The 18,850-nt window shown below is 44.6% G+C and overlaps 1 protein-coding gene and 1 long non-coding RNA gene across 5 annotated transcripts in view; one reads left to right on the forward strand and one right to left on the reverse strand.

Annotated features, from left to right (window-relative positions):
* Positions 1 to 18,850, reverse strand: part of PHKB (phosphorylase kinase regulatory subunit beta) — a 421,697-nt gene that overhangs the window by 293,531 nt on the left and 109,316 nt on the right. For all 3 annotated transcript variants that reach the window (XM_068260886.1, XM_068260887.1, XM_068260888.1), the window contains one exon: positions 16,239 to 16,377. In XM_068260886.1, the coding sequence (XP_068116987.1) occupies positions 16,239 to 16,377 (139 nt within the window). The remainder of the gene's footprint in view (positions 1 to 16,238; positions 16,378 to 18,850) is intronic.
* Positions 1,318 to 14,840, forward strand: LOC137538466 (uncharacterized). Of its 2 annotated transcripts, none has more exons than XR_011024800.1 (3): positions 1,318 to 1,406; positions 9,534 to 9,638; positions 14,362 to 14,840. It is a non-coding gene; the product is annotated as an uncharacterized lncRNA (long non-coding RNA). The 2 variants fall into 2 exon arrangements; XR_011024801.1 differs by lacking the exon at positions 1,318 to 1,406 and adding an exon at positions 9,103 to 9,172.

Genomic DNA, 18,850 nt, shown 5'->3' on the forward strand with positions numbered 1-18,850 from the left:
ACGTTAGAAAAGAAGGAGGCATGGGAGTGGAGGCTGAGAGGAACTACTGTTATAACCAGAGAAGGACTTTGGCTGCTCTTTTGACCCAGCAGGTCGCTGGAGGTAAAATCAAGCATTCGCTGCATTGCGCATTACTGGCGCAGTCACGGAGCGCTCACCGGGGACACAGTGTTTATAAATGCAAGTAAACAATTATTTATTCATTCATGTCTGTAACCGGCAGCAAAATTTCAAGCATGTCAGGCACGCAGTGTGCAGACTGACAGCGTGATATACCGGCGTCATTAGTCACAATAATCAATTCACTTATTATGAAGCTTCGCATCAGCAAATATCCTTGTGTCAAGCAAACTGTCTGAAGTAATTCTCAACAATAGTATGAAAAAAAGATGGCAAGAATCCAGCGGATACACTTCACACCGCTAAGAACAGACCGATATTCTAGAAAAACCCCACTCAGCCTCCTGTCACATTAAACAGGAAGGCCAAAGCTGATGGTGCATAGAGCAAGTGTATGGGAAACAGGAAGTGCTAGACCAAGGCTGATGGTGCATAGAGCAAGAGTATGGGAAACAGGAAGTGCTAGACCAAGGCTGATGGTGCATAGAGCAAGAGTATGGGAAACAGGAAGTGCTAGACCAAGGCTGAGGGTGCACAGAGCAAGAGTATGGGAAACAGGAAGTGCTAGACCAAGGCTGAGGGTGCACAGAGCAAGAGTATGGGAAACAGGAAGTGCTAGACCAAGGATGAAGTGCATAGAGCAAGAGTATGGGAAACAGGAAGTGCTAGACCAAGGCTGATGGTGCATAGAGCAAGAGTATGGGAAACAGGAAGTGCTAGACCAAGGCTGAGGGTGCACAGAGCAAGAGTATGGGAAACAGGAAGTGCTAGACCAAGGCTGAGGGTGCACAGAGCAAGAGTATGGGAAACAGGAAGTGCTAGACCAAGGATGAAGTGCATAGAGCAAGAGTATGGGAAACAGGAAGTGCTAGACCAAGGCTGATGGTGCATAGAGCAAGAGTATGGGAAACAGGAAGTGCTAGACCAAGGCTGAGGGTGCACAGAGCAAGAGTATGGGAAACAGGAAGTGCTAGACCAAGGCTGAGGGTGCACAGAGCAAGAGTATGGGAAACAGGAAGTGCTAGACCAAGGATGAAGTGCATAGAGCAAGAGTATGGGAAACAGGAAGTGCTAGACCAAGGCTGATGGTGCATAGAGCAAGAGTATGGGAAACAGGAAGTGCTAGACCAAGGCTGAGGGTGCACAGAGCAAGAGTATGGGAAACAGGAAGTGCTAGACCAAGGATGAAGTGCATAGAGCAAGAGTATGGAACAGGAGCTGGGTGGCTCAACAACTAGTCTGACTGAAACACCATCTGTATTGAACGTTACAACCAAATAGGACAGGTAACACATTTCCAACCACACTGGTCCTTAGAGGCTTGTGCACATTCCCTGCTGGGCAGAAAGTACGTTGCTGGGATTCCTGGCGGTCCGCGCATGCACACCATGAAGCAACGCGCTTCGTCATTTACACTACCTGTGTCACCTAAAGCCTTCCATTACCCCAAGCACCATGTGTTAAGTGCAGTGCTTGTAGTAACGGATTGGGCGAATTGTATACAATCAGTGCATTGAGACCGCATAAGTGTGAATGCGCCCATTTACTTGCATTGCAGTTGCGTCTTCCAGCAGTACAACTGGGTAACTAACAGGGGCCTCAATGTTAAATATTTTACATCTAAATGCTGTCTTGGAGATATTTATGATGCGCTCTGAAATCACGATCCCACTACAAATAAAATACTTGGGTGATAAATAGTGGCTTTTTTTAAAGGACAACTGAGGTGACATGCGACATAATGAGATAGACATGTGTATGTACAGTACCAAGCATACAAATAACCATGCTCTTGTTTCTTTTTTACTTTCTCTGCCTGTTAAACAGGTATGTACGTGACAGTTTCTGTCTGGGTCGGGACCGGGTCAGACTATAGCATAACCCTCACTGATAAGTAATTACAGCCATAAAACACTTTCCTGTCAGTAAATGGCTTCTGAGAGCAGGAAAGAGATAAAAAGGATCAATAATTCACAGATTTGAGCTCTGGCATAGTTCAATGATTGTGTCATTGAGCAGAGACAATGAAACAGTAAAAACTTAAAAACTAGATTTAAATATAAAACTGTGGATTATCTAAAAAGTCATTTTTAGGAGAAGGAGGACAGATAAAATTGGTTTTCTCATCAGTTTAATTTCACCTCGGATGTCTTTAACTAGTTTTACAAGTTTTGTGTATTTGCGACACTTTGGGGGACATTTATCAAGAGTGTCCGAGACAAAATATTAGTAGGTTTTTAGAAATCTGTGCAGAACTGTCTCAGACATCCTAAGAAATCACTAAATAGTACAGATTCCTTCTTAAACTGTTAGGAATAGGAGGAGTTAGAAAGTGCAATGTGTGAGGAAAATTGCTGTTGCTGAGGTAACCATTACATCTGCTGTCAGCAGGCTCTGAGGAAGAATTTAGCAGGGGGGAGGAGCCCTTTACAAATCATGTCTAGCCTCCATCTGTAGAACTGCTATTGAGCACTTTCTTAATCAGCAGCAGTTTAGGGATGGATTTGCACTTTTCTTAACTGTAGTGCAGCTCTAGAAATCCACGCTAAACTGACGATATTATGCAGGATTTGGGAAGTTTCTTACTATCATGCAGAACAGTTCCTCTGCTGGTTAGTACAGTTTTAGAAGAAAAAACGCCGGTAATGCTTTGATAAATCTGGCCCACTGTTTTTAAAATGATAATTGAGGGGGATGTCAGCCAAGGATCTCAGCCATCTTGAGGGTGTTTCGGCTCCCCCGGCAGACAGGAAAGCTGGGATGGCGAATGCTCACTGTCACGCCGCAGAGATTCCCATTAGGTGGGATGTAACACGTCGGTTGCATTCCAGTCATACTGATGTAGGGACCAGATACCTAGTTAGGAGCAGTTTAGCGCGGAGGGAGACGGAGATCCTGCTCCGCATCTTAAACAACCTACAGATCCGTCTCCGATACCTCACCCGTCACCCCACATTATGCAGGCGTCACTTTGTGTTAAACGTACTCATTCCACCACGAGCGCGAAAGCACTGATCTCATTACAGGCCGAGCCGCGGCAAGGTGCCGGAATAATACAATGGGGTCACCGCAATGATATATGCTCCATTTTACCGAAAACGAGCCAAAAATAGAGGCGGCCGTTTCGAGCCAGGCAGATTTCAACACAGTAATAACGCACAAGGTGACTGCGTATAAAAGTGTTCATCGACCCCTCTGTGTGACAGTCCAACAAGCAAGCAATAGCAAAAACTGCATACAAATGAATTTGGGGGGGACCCCAAAATGGTCCATATTTTCAGGGTGCCCATTAGTGATACAATCTTGATCGCAGAGTTGTACCTCTTCTCTGTAATATGAGGCGCTACCTGAATAATCCATTCATTGGGCTTGATTCACAAACTAGCGCTGTTTCAGCAACGCTTCTTAAAGAGGAACTTCAGCCTAAACAAACATACTGTCATTAATTTACATTAGTTATGTTAATTAAAATAGATAGGTAATATAATCTCTTACCCACCCTGTTTTAAAACAACAGGCAAATGTTTGATTTCATGATGGCAGCCATCTTTTTGGTTGAAAGGAGGTGACAGGGAGCATGAGACACAGTTCCAACTGTCCTGAGCACCTCTCCCAGTTGCTAGGCAACTTGAATAACAACATAGGAAATCCCATAATGCTCTGCACAGCATCAGGGGAAAAAAGCCTGGGCTTTTGTTCTTTGATGGGTGGAGCTTAGCTAAAAATGCAGCTAAAAATGATGCTTTGGTAAGAAAAACAAAGTTCTGATGCTGTGAAACTGTTAAAGAAACACAAAGCCTTTTCAGTGCTGCCGAGTAGATTTTTAGTCCGGAGGTTCACTTTAAAAAACAATTACCTAGCAGCCGCTATGCAAGCTACGCTACGGAGCGTGCAGCATAGCGTGCCTAATTTAGTTACGCGCGTTGCTATGTTGACTGTGTTAATTTACATAGTAGCGGGCGCGCTACTGATGTATCATGATCGCGATACTTCACAGCAGCGACCGGTATTTAAAGGCTTGCACGTTGTTATGGAAGCACTGCACGCAAGTAAGGCACGCTACACTGCAAGGAGTGATCATAGCATGCATAGCGGCCGCTATCTGTTTATTAGAGGACACCTGAGGCGAAAATAAACTAATGAAATAAACAATTGTATCCATCTTCCTTCTTCTAAAATGGCTTTTTAAGATAGTCCACAGTTTTATTAATGTTTAAATATTTTTAAGTTTTAACTGTTTTATTATTTTTGCTCAATGACACATTCATTAAAGTATGGCAGTGCTAAAATGTAGGAACTATTGACCCTTTTTATCTCTTTCCTGCTTTCAGAAGCCATTTTCTGCTAGGAAAGTGTTTTATGGCTGTAATTACTTAACAGTAATCAGAGTCAGAGACTACATACCTGATATTTAACTCTTGCAGAGAAAGAAAAAAAGGAACACAGCATAGTTATTAGTGTGCTAGGCACTGTACATACCCATGTCTATCTCATGTCACCTCAGGTATCCTTTAACGATTGCTGCTGAAGCAGCGGTCGTTTGTGAATAAGCCCCATGTATATTCACAAAGTTAAAAGGTACCCATTTATCTAGAGATTTTGGCGGCCGGTCGGCAATAGAGCGATGTCTCTCTGAATTTGATCAGAAAAGGATCTAATCACTGCAGACTAGGTGTCATGTGTATGTGCACTTCTTGATTGGCTTACAAGCAGCCTGCAGGCTTTATATAAGCAGCAGAGAACTGTTTGGGAAGTGAGTATCTCCTGTGTGCTTGGTAAGTCTTAGAGCAGTTGGGGACAAGCTCCTGGGTGTGGCAGATCCAGGGCTTGGCTGCGCTCACATATGGTGTTGCATGCTGGTTCTGGGGCCCCGGGCAGTGAGAGTTCCTGGGGCCCCAGGCTGGCTTGTGCACCATTATTGTTTTTAATTTTATTGTAGATTCCCATGCAGTTTAGTTAGGAGGGGGGCAGATGAGAGGGTATATCCTGCACGCTGGTGCCCCCTGCTGGCCATATAGCCATTGTCTACATGCAACTGAAACCCTCTCCAATTACTAGCTGAGTAGCTCAGCTTCTGTTTGAATTAATCACTGCAGACTAGGTGTCATGTGTATGTGCACTTCTTGATTGGCTTACAAGCAGCCTGCAGGCTTTATATAAGCAGCAGAGAACTGTCTGGGAAGTGAGTATCTCCTGTGTGTTTGGTAAGTCTTAGAGCAGTTGGGGACAAGCTCCTGGGTGTGGCAGATCCAGGGCTTGGCTGCGCTCACATATGGTGTTGCATGCTGGTTCTGGGGCCCCGGGCAGTGAGAGTTCCTGGGGCCCCAGGCTGGCTTGTGCACCATTATTGTTTTTAACAGAAAAGGTTCTGTTGGCTGCCATAAACCACAGACCGATTCCGATCAATATCAAAATAAAATCCGTCCGCGTCTCCCCAAATGTAGATGTGCCGCCCCTGTACTAACCTCCCTGCCAGTAACCTCGTAGCTACGCTAGGGCTAGCCGCCGGGAGCTCTATGCAGACTATAGCGCGCAGCAGGAGCTGTTACCTCCCGGGGGATCCAGACATCGGTAGCCGTTCTCTCTGTCCTCAGAGGCTCTGAATCACTCTAGTGAGATCGCCGTCATTCATCTCACCAAAGAGCTACATCGCCACCCGGAGGACAGAGGTAAAATTGCAGCACTGGAGCCCAGGGAGGTGAGTGAGTGCTGGGGCTGCTGCTGGCATTCGGGCAGCATGATTGTTTCCTGATTTTAGGGTCTGAAACGCTCAGAAAACACCCTAAAATCCGGAAATAATCATACCGCCAGGGAGGTTAATACTTTACCTGTCTGCTGTCCTCACTCGCCCTCTGCGGTTGTGCCCCACATGGTTGCTGCTGTACTGCAAGAGGGTCTGACAACCATGTGGGGTACAAATCCAGAAGAGGAGCGTGGACACAGTGGTGGACACTGGACAGGTAAAGTATTAATGGGAAGGGGGGGGGTAAGTGTTCATCTACATTTAGGGGTATGCGGCCTGGGTTGATTATTGCACACCATTACCGCCGCACACCTGATCGAGCATGGTGGCCAGAGATTTTCCGTCATGTCCAATCAATACATGTGACTACATTCGTCCTGGAAATAGTCACATCGTCGATCGAGCATGCTTTTGGTCGCACCGATTTTTATCTGATTCAATCGGTTTATGTTTTTTCCATCAAATTTGACTGTCACGGCGGATCGTATCGCTAAGATCCCCGACGACTCTCACGCAAAGTACCGCGATCGCTTGACGTCTCGTTCGCCCTCGACGTGTAGCGCCGCGTGACGTCATGCATACCCACCGGCAGGAAGAAGCGTGGCTTGTTGACCGTCATCAAGAGGACCTGTCTGGCTATGAGTACGGGGCTTAACTCCTCTCCCACTATAGCAAATGGGTCCAGTATAACCCCTTCCAAACACCATTCTCAACAGATGTCAGTAACAAGTAACATTACCTCATAATGTATTATTGGTTTTGTTTCGCCTGGTGAGGTTGGAGGATCACTGGGTAATAGAGGGGTGACACCACGAGTTTCTGCTCTTGTAGACAGGTTACCATGATTTACATTATGTGGCAGCTGTACAAGTGTTTAGATCACAAACAATCCACAAAACGTAACAAAGCCTGCAGAAAACGGGACCGGAGAAGCGAACCTCTGTTTGATATTCCTGGGGGTATCCCGCATAAACCGGCGTTTTATCGCTGATCTTGCAGGCCTCGTGGACAATGTGACAGCCATGTAGGACATGAATTCTAAGATGGTCTCAGTTGAGTTACAAATGATAAGGAGAGAATTCATTCCATATAAACTCGTGTTGCATTTCCTGACAGGCAGTCAGGGAGGAATAGGGCACTACTGTCAGCACTTGTTATTGTAACTATAACACAGAGGCTAAAGAAATATATAAAAATGGGGTATCATAACAACCCTGAGAACACAAATAATAACCACATAACCAAAAGGAAAACTATAAACCTTATGGCACAAACAAAGTTCAGGTTCAAGTTCACATTTTTGGCCTGATACTTTTCCAGCCTAAGGGACGAAACACATTTTTTTGCTATTAATATATCAAATAATGCACCAATATACCAATAGCGACACAATAAAAAATGCTTACAATAGGAAAATTGAAGAGAAAGATAGTAAGATAGAGATATTGATATTGCCTATCACCTAATACCAACATTGGGGCTTAAAGGGAACCTTAACTGAACAGGGGGTAAAGAGTTTCACTTATTTTGAATTAAAAAGGTTTGGTTTGTGTCCACTTTAAGCAAAGTATTGATAGGATAGTCAGTCCCTCGTCTTAAAGGGAACCTTAACTGAAGAGTTTCACTTAAAGGGACTCCGAGCTCACCCAAAAAAAAAAAAAAAAGTTGTACTCTTTTTTTATGAGCTCTGAGTCACTTTAACTAAAGAGTTTCACTTACCTGGGGCTATAACCAGCCCCCTGCAGCAGTCCTGTGCCCTCGGAGCCGCTCTGGAATCCTCCGGTCTCCGCCCGCGTAGATATGCGGCAACGCATATTTTTGTACGTGTTACGGTCCGCAACAGCGCTAATTGCAGTAGGGAATGCGTCCAATAATACGCATGGCGGCCGCACGACCGGTGAGTCGTCAAAAACAAAACTAAGTGACAGCGGGGGACCGGAGGATTCCAGAGCGGCTCTGAGGGCACAGGACTGCTGCAGGGGGCTGGTAATAGCCCCAGGTAAGTGAAACTCTTTACCCCCCCGTTCAGTTAAAGAGAACCCGAGGTGTGTTTAAAGAATGTTATCTGCATACAGAGGCTGGATCTGCCTATACAGCTCAGCCTCTGTTGCTATCCCAAACCCCCCTAAGGTCCCCCTGCACTCTGCAATCCCTCATAAATCACAGCCATGCTGTGAGGCTGTGTTTACATCTGTAGTGTCAGTCTCAGCTGCTCCTCCGCCTCCTGCATAGCTCCGGTCCCTGCCCCCGTCCCTTCCCTCCAATCAGTAGGGAGGGAAGGGATGCAGGCGGGGACTGGAGTTCTGCAGGAGGCGGGGAGAACAGCAGACTGACACTATAGAGATAAACACAGCCAGCTCTGACAAGCTCTTTGTCAGCAGCGTGGCTGTGATTTATGAGGGATTGCAGAGTGCAGGGGGACCTTAGGGGGGTTTGGGGTAGCAACAGAGGCTGTACTGTATAGGCAGATCCAGCCTCTGTATGCAGATAATATTCTTCAAACCCACCTCGGGTTCTCTTTAAGGTTCCCTTTAAGATGAGGGACTGACTATCCTATCAATACTTTGCTTAAAGTGGACACAAACCAAACCTTTTTAATTCAAAAGATTTAGTTGCACCACTGACACATACAAAGATAAATAAACACTCCTTCAAACCTATGAGCATTTCAGTGCATGCTTTTCACCCTTCTCTTTCCATAACTAGGGTTATACAGGTGGCAGCCATTACGTCCGAGATTAGTAGGAGGTTTTAGATCATGGGTGTGTTTGTCATCAGCTACCCTCCCTCACAGGGGCGTCGTCTATGTGAAATCTCACACAAGCTGAGATCACTTCCCCTGTGACATCATCAGTAGCAGCCTGTGTTTCTGTTATATTTTATCATTTTTACACCTGAATCCATATGTATACATGTGCACACCCAGAGACATCTTTATACGAACATCCATTGCTAGAAGTTACATGAATTGTCTAAAAAACCCATACTACCGGCTCTTGCTGAACTGGAAGAGCCGGGTTTTGAACCTGGGTCGCCGGTGTCAGAGGCAGAGCCCTTGACCATTTCACTATCCAGCCACTGCTGTTTTTCCCATATCCCAGCCACTGCTGGGAATTCCGTAACTATCCCACTGGAAAGACTCACTTCCTGTGCAAAGTTAGTCACACCTCCTGTTACTAAATACTTCCTGTTATCAAACACTTCCTGATTTGACTTCAGTCCTGTCAGTTTAACCTCTCTTCCTATTTAAAGCAAGCCTCACTTCATACTGACACAGAGGCGCTCAAACCTATTGCTTGACCCACTGAGGTAAGTTAACTTCTACTTTATGCTTGCAGTTTATATTAATCCTTTTTGTGTCCATATTAAGCTCTATATGTTGTCTGGGATTGGGAATAGACCATGGCCTATACCCAGCTCTACCATGTAACTGTTTCACTTTGAGACATACAATATGAACCCTCCAATCTGTGAGCATTAAGCCTTAGCTATGTGATTTCTGACATCTGAGCTTGTTTGCATGGCCCTGTGTTTATGTGGGCGGAAAATGTTTTTTTGTAGCAATGCTTTATGTAGCAATTATTTTATGTGTTCTCTACCAATTATCTGCTGCTCCAATTGTTGCAATTCTGTGGGTAGTTATTTTGTGTATATTTTGTTTTTATTCCAGTTGTGCTCCCATTTTTGCCTGAAGAAGCGAGGTCACGCCCGCGAAACGCGTTGCATTTGTGGAGTTGAATAAATGATCTGTCAATTATGTTTTATCGAGACTCAAGTGAGTTTTCTTTTTTTGTAAGAGGGAGGTGAGTCCACCTTAACCCCCCCTCTGCTTTTAAATGGTTTTACTCTACGCTGGCGCCTCTGTATACAGAGTTTTTGCGGTGTTTTGTTTTTGTTTTTTTATCTCCTCCACCAGTCTGCCGGGTTCTGTCCCAGCAGTATGAAAGGAAGGGAGGGGTTCCTCCAATAAATGTAACATATTTTATATTTGTCATCATGCAGCTGAAAAAGGCTGCTAATTATTATTATACCTTAGAAAATAGATTTTATTTCTGAAATCTTTTTTTTTTAATTTGGGTCCACTTTAAGGGCTTGTTCACACCTAGGGCATTGTTGCCTTTTTTTTAAGCGCCAGCAATTTTCAAAAACGCCCTAAAAGCCCTTGTGCAATGATTCCCTATGAGAGAGTTCACATCTGAGCGGTTCGATTCCGATCCGCTCAGCAAAGCGCTGCCTGCAACGTTTTTGGGGCGATTTGCCTTAATGGAAAGTATAGGGAAATCGCAAAACGCTTGAAAAAGTGCTTTGTATAGCGATTTCCCCAGTGCTTTTAAGAATAAATACATTATATTTATTCTTTTCCGGGTCAAAGAGTTCACTTCCTGACTTGCTTCAGAAAGTGACAAATCAAATTTCTCTACAAAAGCGCCTAGAAAAGCGCTTTACAAAGAGAAGATTAAAATTATCTCCTAGGAGATAACCAAGGAGAAAACGTTAATTGCATATGGCCATTGGCCCTTACACAATTCACTTTTTCTCCTAGGAGATAAGTTTCATCATCTGCTTAAAATTAATTTTTCAGCATTCTGCAACTGAAAAAGTACCTAAAAGTTAGTGAACAGGTCCTGTCAAATTAATTCTGATTATTTTCTGGCTTGCTGAAGGCTTAAGGGCTCTTTTCCACTATGAAATGCAATCGCGATTGCGATCGCGATTCAATTTCCACCATGCGATTGCGATTGAGCTACTATACTCATTATAGTGCAGCTCAATCGCATACAAAACGCGGCTGGACGACGATTGCGCTTTGACCAAAATCGCATCGCAATCGGATCGCACTAATGGAAATTGCTGCTGCAGTTTCCATTAGTTTAATGTACCTTGCGATTTGCGATCAGAAGCAAATCGCAAATCGCAGGCTAGTGGAAAAAGGCCCTAAAGGGCATTTTATTGATAAGATGGGAAAACATAACCTAGGAGAAAGCTTGGAGAGAAACGCTTAACCTTCACCAACACAATTACCTAAATCTCCATACTGGCACCTGCTACAAATTTTCTCCCGCCGTATCACCTAACACTCTATACTGACACCTTCTCCTAACCTTTCTCCACCCACCCGCTCACACAGACACCTACTTCACCGCCTAGCTATCAATACGGACAACTACTTCTAAACTCTCTGCATCCGGCCTCCCATACAGATACCTACTTAATTACCTAATGGTCAATACAGACATCTACTCCTAACCTTCTCCAAACCCTTCACCTAAAACTCCATACTGTCACCTACTCCTGACCTTGTCCTACTCTATCTACCTAACCATCTATACTGACATATACACCTAAACTATTCACACCTTTTCACATAACTCTCCATACTGAAGCCTACTCCTAACCTTCTCCCACCCCATCACCTAAAACTCCTTACCGACACCTCCACAAAAACGTTTTCCACCATTTCACCAAACTCTCTTTACTGACACTTAAGCCTGACCTTCTCCTAGCCTATCACCTAACTAACCATACTGACATTTAGTCCTAACAACTTTCACCCCATCACCTAACCATCTATACTGAAACCTACTCATAACCCTCTCCCATCTTATCACCGAACTCTCAATACTGACACTTACTCCAAACCTTGTCCTACCCTGTCACCGAATCATCCATACTGACACCTGCCCCTGACCTTCTCCAACCCTATCATCAAACTCTCCATACTGATAGCTACTTCTGTCTTTCTCTCCCACCTCATCATCTAACTCTCCATATGGACACCTACCCCTAACCTTCTCCTACACTATCATCAAACCATCTGTACTGACTGCTTATCCTAACCTAGCACCTAACCTTCCATATGGACACCTACTCCTACACTCCTCCCACTCCTTATCAGCTAACTCTCCATACTGACACCTACCCCAAACCTTCTCCTACCCCATAACCTGCTCCTAACCTTCTCCAAACCTATCATCGAACTCTCCATACTGGTAGCTCCTCCTATCCTTCTCCCACCTCATCATCTAATTCTCCATATGGACTCCTACCCCTTATCTTCTCTTATGTTATCACCTAACCATCCATACTGACACCTATTCCTAACCGATCACCTAATCCTCCATACGGATACCTACTCCTAACCTTCTTCCACCAAATTACCAAGCTCTCTAAACCGAAACCTACTCCGAAACGTCTATCCCCCCCATATCTTAACTCTCCATTCTGAAGTCTACTCCTAAGCTTCTCACACGCTATCACCTAACTTTCTACACTCACACCTACTCCTGACCTTCTTCCACCTTATAACCTAACCATCCATACTGACATCTATTCATAACCTTCTCTCTCCTATCTGCTAACCCTAAGGAAACTGGAATTAAAAAAAAAAAAAAATCATGAGCCAAGGCCCCCACCAAAAATTACATATTGCGCCAAAGGTACATGCTTTTGAAAAATTTAAAGGGGTAGGTGCTTTAAGCAGACTTTCAGAGTTGAGTTGCATTGGCTCCACGACAGTCCTGAACCAAGTCATACAACAAGACTGAAGACTCCGCAGTCCAGTAATCTCATCCAATAATTGCTCCTAATTCCACCATATGCCTCCCTTTAACACCCCGCCCCCATAGAGGACAGAGGGATGCTTTGTGGAATTCTCTTAGCACCATCATTTCAAGTCCTCTTCAAAGCTATTACTTCAGCAATCACCGCACCGTACAATGGCAGAATAGGCCATAATGTGCTAATAGCCATAAATAAGCAAAAATCCGCCTGAAGTACCGTAATTGTTGGACAGCCGCAGAAAACGTGAACGCCGCGTTTTATGGATTAGCGAAGCTTTCAGTGCAAGTAAAATCCTTCCAGTTAGAGCTTAAAGCAGCAGCAATGCTGACTAAATGTAAAAGCTATTATGTACCACTCCTCGATTTCAATTAAGAGAATGGCGGGTTAGGTGAGAGAGTATTTCAGGCCCACAGAGATTAAATCGGAAAGACAAGCGGTAAATCATACATTTGCTTTAGGTAATCGAAAGAAGTCAAATGTAAACAGCGAGACGGAACAGATTAATAACTTCATCACATTAAATAAAATACAGACAAAAAAAAAAAAAGGGCGGTTTAACAGAGGGGCTGGGAGAGCCATTTCTAATGATGAAATAAAGTTCTTACACAGAGTTCTCCACAGAATTTTTTTCCAGCCGGGTGGCATGAAAAAGTTGCCGGGAGGTGCACGACGGTGGGAATGCTGGTCGGTGCATCTCTGCTTACAGTGTAGAACAGTGATCGGCAAACTTGGCTCTCCAGCTGTTAAGGAACTACAAGTCTCACAATGCATTGCAGGAGTCTGACAGACACAGTCATGATTCATAAAGGCAAATGTATTGTGGGACTTGAAGGTCCTTAAAGGGAAGGTCCAAGCAAAATAAAAAATGAGTTTCACTTACCTGGGGCTTCTACCAGCCCCATGCAGCCATCCTGTGCCCTCGTAGTCACTCACTGCTGCTCCAGTCCCCCGCTGGCAGCTTGCCGACCTCGGAGGTCAGCGGGTCGCATTGCGTACATCTTTACGCATATCCGCTAGTGCAGGAACACCATGCGTACATTTTTACGCATTGAACCACTAACGCGTAAACATGTATGTGTTAATGTTCCTGCACTAGCGGGAATGCGTAAAAATGTACGCAATGCGGCCCGCCGAGGTCGGCAAGCTGCCAGCGGGGGACTGGAGCAGCAGTGAGTGACTACGAGGGCACAGGATGGCTGCATGGGGCTGGGAGAAGCCCCAGGTAAGTAAAACTCATTTTTTTGTTTTGCTTGGACCTTCCCTTTAACAGCTGGAGAGCCGAGTTTGCAGATCACTGGTATTGGAGGAGGATGAGGAGGCGCTCGTCGAATTTAGCCCAGTGGAACACACGGCTAAAAGAGCCTGGGGAGAACACCAGGGCTGTAAAGTTGGAGCAATTTTGGGTAACTGGAGTTGCTGGTTTCATAAACTGACGAGTACGAGTCGGGAGTCGTACGATTTTTTTTTTTTTTGCACCAAATCCACAGCCCTGGTAAGTATTAGACTAAGGAGTCAGAGTCTAAGCCATTTTGGGTACCTGGAGTCGGAGGTGTCAAACTGAGAAGTCGGAGTCGGATGATTTGTGTACCAAATCCACAGCCTTCGTAAGTATTAGACTAAGGAGTCGGGAGTCGAGGAGTCGGAGCCATTTTGGGTACCTGGAGTTGGAATCGTGGTTTCATAAATAGAGGAGTCGGATGATTTTTGTACCAAATCCACAGCCCTGGTAAGTATTAGACTAAAGAGTCGGAGTCGAGGAGTCGGAGCCATTTTGGGTACCTGGAGTTGGAGTCGGTGGTTTCATAAAAAGAGGAGTTGGAGTTGGAGCCGACTCCACAGCCCTGGTTTTCTGGTACCCCTTTAAGCGTAGAGAAGCAAGGTTTTAGTGAATATTTTGGAAGTCTGTAATTCTATCTTTTAATCATTTTCTCCTGCAGGGGGCCTCTTGCTCGTTGGATTATAAAGCTTCCCTGTCATGCTCCGCTTTTGTAACCTGGGCCCACGTCAGGGATTCTTCATCAGGAAACGAAGTCAGAGTACCGCTGCCGCTTCTTTATCTAGCCAAACACAGAGAAACTGAGCGGGGAGGAGAGAGAGCGTATGTGAACGTGCCGGTGTGACTTCCCAACAAACACACACAGCGCCCGAGGCTACAGCATGCCGTCTCCCCTGGTGGTGGAGGAAAGACGTTCTCCTCTAACGAAGGCTGACTTTACAAAGAGTCATTACTAGAGCTGCGTCCCAATAGAGGAGCGACTGTGTGCTGCACACTCACACGGCCCGTGGGATGTGACAAGGGCGAAGGACAAGAGGACCACCAGCAAGTGATGGCACTTATTGTAAGCAATGTCTCCTGGAACAGGAATAGCAGAACTCACAGCAAGTCTTCAGCAGATATATGTCGTAATAAAATCTATTTACAAGACACACTTTTACTATAATTTGTAGTTCCAAACATGTTCTATAATTAAACACTTCTGGACATGCTGTATACATTGGTCACACTGCTTTCTATGCCAGTTAAAGGTCTCTTTTAGGCTCTGAAGTTGATCAGAATATGTTAATCACCTAGGATGCCTGGGCTGTGCCCAGAATTGGGTTTGGCACAAACAGTGCTCAGAGAAGAAATAAGAAATAAAGGCGATACCACAAGCACAAAGAACAGGAAGACGTCAGAATACCATTTTGAGCAGTGTTACACTAGAGAGTCTGTCGACAGCAGCAACCTTAGAAGGGAGAAAAAGTGATAAGGGTGTTACCTGGAGGTGGGAGGGCATGAAGGGAGTTCAAGAGGATGACAGCAGAGGGGAAAAAGGAGTTCCTATGCCTCGAAGTTCTGGGCAGATATATTTCCTACTGCAACACTAACCTCATCAGGGTAATGGGAGGCCCCAGGGGAAAATATGGACACCGCTGTGATGTGATCAAGCTAATGGGAGGGGACAGGGCTTAAAGAGACTAACAACATTTTCAGTCTTATTTCTTCTATCCTATAAGTTCCTATACCTGTTCTAATGTGGTCTGTCTTACTGCAGCCTTTCCTAGTTGCACAGTGGCTGTATTATCTCTTATACTGTATAATCTAATCTTCTTTCCTTTGTCAGCTTTGTCAGCTGAGGCAGGAATGTGTTGCTCTTCTGTGATAGGATAGACATTATACACACCCTCTCCAGGCCCCCTCCAGGCTCTGTATGAGTCACAGACTGAGCTTCTTTCAGCCTATCACAAGCTGGTTAGCAGCCATGTCTTTTGGTTGTAAACACTGCCTAAAACTGGCAATTACAAGCCAGGATTGCAGCAGGGAGTGACAGAAACAGCACAGAGGGGCCCAGGAGAACATAATGAAGAGAATTGTATGCTTTTTATTTTAAAAATTTTAGAGTACAGATTCTCTTTAAGAGTGACACCACAGTCCTGCCATGTGATAAGAAATCCAAGGGTAGGTTCGCACACCAGCTTTTCAAATAAGCCAAAGATTAATTTATTTCAACATGTGTCAACACTATGCATGACAATTGTTTCGGGGGCCACACGTGGTCCCCTTCCTCAGATAAGTACAGACAAAAATATTTTGTCTGGGAACCTACCCTTGGACTTCATGGAACATTATCTGATGTTGCTTTGCATCTGAGGTTCAGCACCCCCACACAAACGGAAAGGTGTGCCGCTCCTGATCTTACTTTTGCACTGCCATGTGATAAAGCTTATGAGAGCGGACAAGGTTGCAGAGCGGCACCAAAGTGTTGTCATGTGATCAAGCTGATGCGAGGGGGCAGGGCTGAAGAGTGACACGAATAGTGCTAGTATATCTCACCTATAGGCCAGAGCCAAGGCCCAGGCGCTGGCCGCACAGTACAGGCTGTCGTGGATTTTGGCATTCTTGCAGCCGCCCACAGTGCTTGTCGGGAAGAGGCCGGTGGTTGGACTCTGATGGTTCAGAACTGTGAGTTTCACTGTGAAAACAAACATGGAGAAGTTCATTGATTTCATCTCACAGAGTTCATATACAATACAAAGAGAGAGTCAATGGAACAGAAAACACTGCTGCATATATTCCACTGTAGTTGCTGCAACAAACCCTAACTCAATTTAATTTAAATAGGTATTATTTCCAGTATTATTACGCTACAACAAAATTTCCCATGAACAGTAAAGCAGTCAATTGAAATGCATTTTTTTTAAAGTAACCCCCCCACCCAGTTCCCCAAATCATCAGATACGGCTGTCTCTATGTCATACATCCTGATGAGATGAATGGTGCAGGAATGAGATGAGAAACGGGCATCAAAAAATAATAAAATACAGTTTAAAAATGTGAAGCAGTGGTGGATGGAAGTGCCCAGTGTTAAGAAACCTCAATACAAATACTCTCTGAAGAAGCGGGCTTCTACATGCGAAACGTGTTGCAAAACAGTGTGCCTCTCTATAAAGGCTGCATTGGTTTTCTCAAATTTGACCAAACATATCTTCTGTTGGTAGGCAAGTCCACCACTACCTCCCATTTTTAAACTGTTCTACGTATATTTTATTTTTATTTTATTTATTTTTTTGGGGGGGGGGGGGGGGGGGGGGGGCTCTGTTTTTCATTTCGTTCCTGTTTGTCCACATTTGGTGGAGGGGTGTTACCCTTTGCTTCCAACTACTAGAGAGAGTGACTTCTTAACCCAAGAGGGGCCAGGTTGGTTCTCCCAAACTGCCTATACAGTGTTGCTACCTTTTTGGTAATCAAGATTTGTATTTTTTTCCCTAAACGCCTATAAAGCAGAAGAAGAAAAAGGGATCACTCCATCCTCTAGAACCTAGGTTCTCAACGTGTGGTACGCGTACCCCAGGGGGTACTTCTAATGGTTCCAAGGGGTACTCGGGCTTGATTTACTTAACCAAGAATATCAATTTTAAAGTTTTAGAAAATGATAAAGCTTATTTAAACACCACCACATTAGTGTTTTAGCTGATTAAAAGCAATAGTGAATGCTTAGAAATTGTTTAGAACCAATTATCATGTACTAGGATTAAATATATATTTGTCAAGGGGTACTTGGGATAATGTTTACTATGCTAGGGGGTACTTGGTGAGTACAGGGTTTTAAAAGGGGTACATACCAATAAAATGTTGAGAAACACTGCTCTAGAACAGCCTTTCTCAACCTTTTTACCTTGGAGGAACCCTGTAAATAACTTTTGGATCTCAAGGAACCCTGCATACAATTTTATGGATTTGAGGAACACCTATAGTTATTTTTCAGGAGGCGTGGTCTTTAAATAGGTTAGGCTGCTAATTTCACTATCTCCTATTACACTGCCACTCATTATACTGTCTCCTTGACCCCCCCAATTTAGTGCTTCTTGTTACAGTATCACCTATTATAGTGTGCTCTATTATACTTCCCCCACGATGGGGTAAAATGCCAAGGAACCCCTGCAGAGACTCAAGGAACCCTGGTTGAGAAAGCCTGCTGTAGAAAAAGCAGATTGTATTTCACAGAACTAGAGGGAGTTCCCGCTGCACTGCTCTCTCTACCTATCCTGGACTGACCTGACAACTCTACACTGGGTGATGTATTCCTGCCTAGAACTCACTAGGCACTTTATCTACTATTTATCTACTACTTTATCTACTCTATCTACTAGTTTTATTGAACATTGCACAGGTCTATTTTGTTATTTCTTATTTTATTGATTGGTGTTTGCATTTGTTTATTTTTGTACAATATTATTTGCAAGAGGAACTTTAAGGTGAAAATGAACTCCCCACAGTGTGACGCCGATGGCAGGTAGTGATGTTGGCGAACACTTAGCCAGCAAATAGCTATGAGCAGCCTGACCCCTGTAATACTTCCGGGTCGCAATGACCCGCAGTAGTACGCATACCCTGGGCCGGATGCGTTCATTAGTATGCATGCCCAGACCCGGCGATGCGCACCCTTCATTGCGCGCCTGTAGTCACGATCATGCGCAAAGCATGCCCGGCCCGGTCAGGCTGCCCATAGCTTTGCAGCAAGCAGTTCTGTGAACTACATCTATAATGGCAGGTATGCCATGGAAAACTCAGTACTCAGATGGGGGGGAGGGGGGGGGGAAGTCCTGCAGCCAATGGAAATACAGCTGAAAAGTTGAAATCCCTTCCACTCGGTGACGTTATTCCTGTGTCTAACTGAAATTCAGCCTTGGATGCACAGACCTGAGGGTAATGACTTCACATGAAGTTACTTCCTGATTTGCATAATAGATATTAAAGGCCTGATATCTCAGCACTCATACCTCTTAGGGCCCTTTCACACCAGAGGACTTTTTCGGTGTTTTAACGCCACAGCCGAAGTTGGCGTTTTCTAAGGTAAAAGGAAAGTCCATAGACTTTCATTTTACCTTTCACATCTAACTCGGCGTTTTGGAGCGTTGCGTTTCAACGCTCCCAGGAGCTTTTTC

Source organism: Hyperolius riggenbachi, chromosome 11 (genome assembly GCF_040937935.1).
Source record: "Hyperolius riggenbachi isolate aHypRig1 chromosome 11, aHypRig1.pri, whole genome shotgun sequence".
NCBI lineage: Eukaryota > Metazoa > Chordata > Amphibia > Anura > Hyperoliidae > Hyperolius > Hyperolius riggenbachi.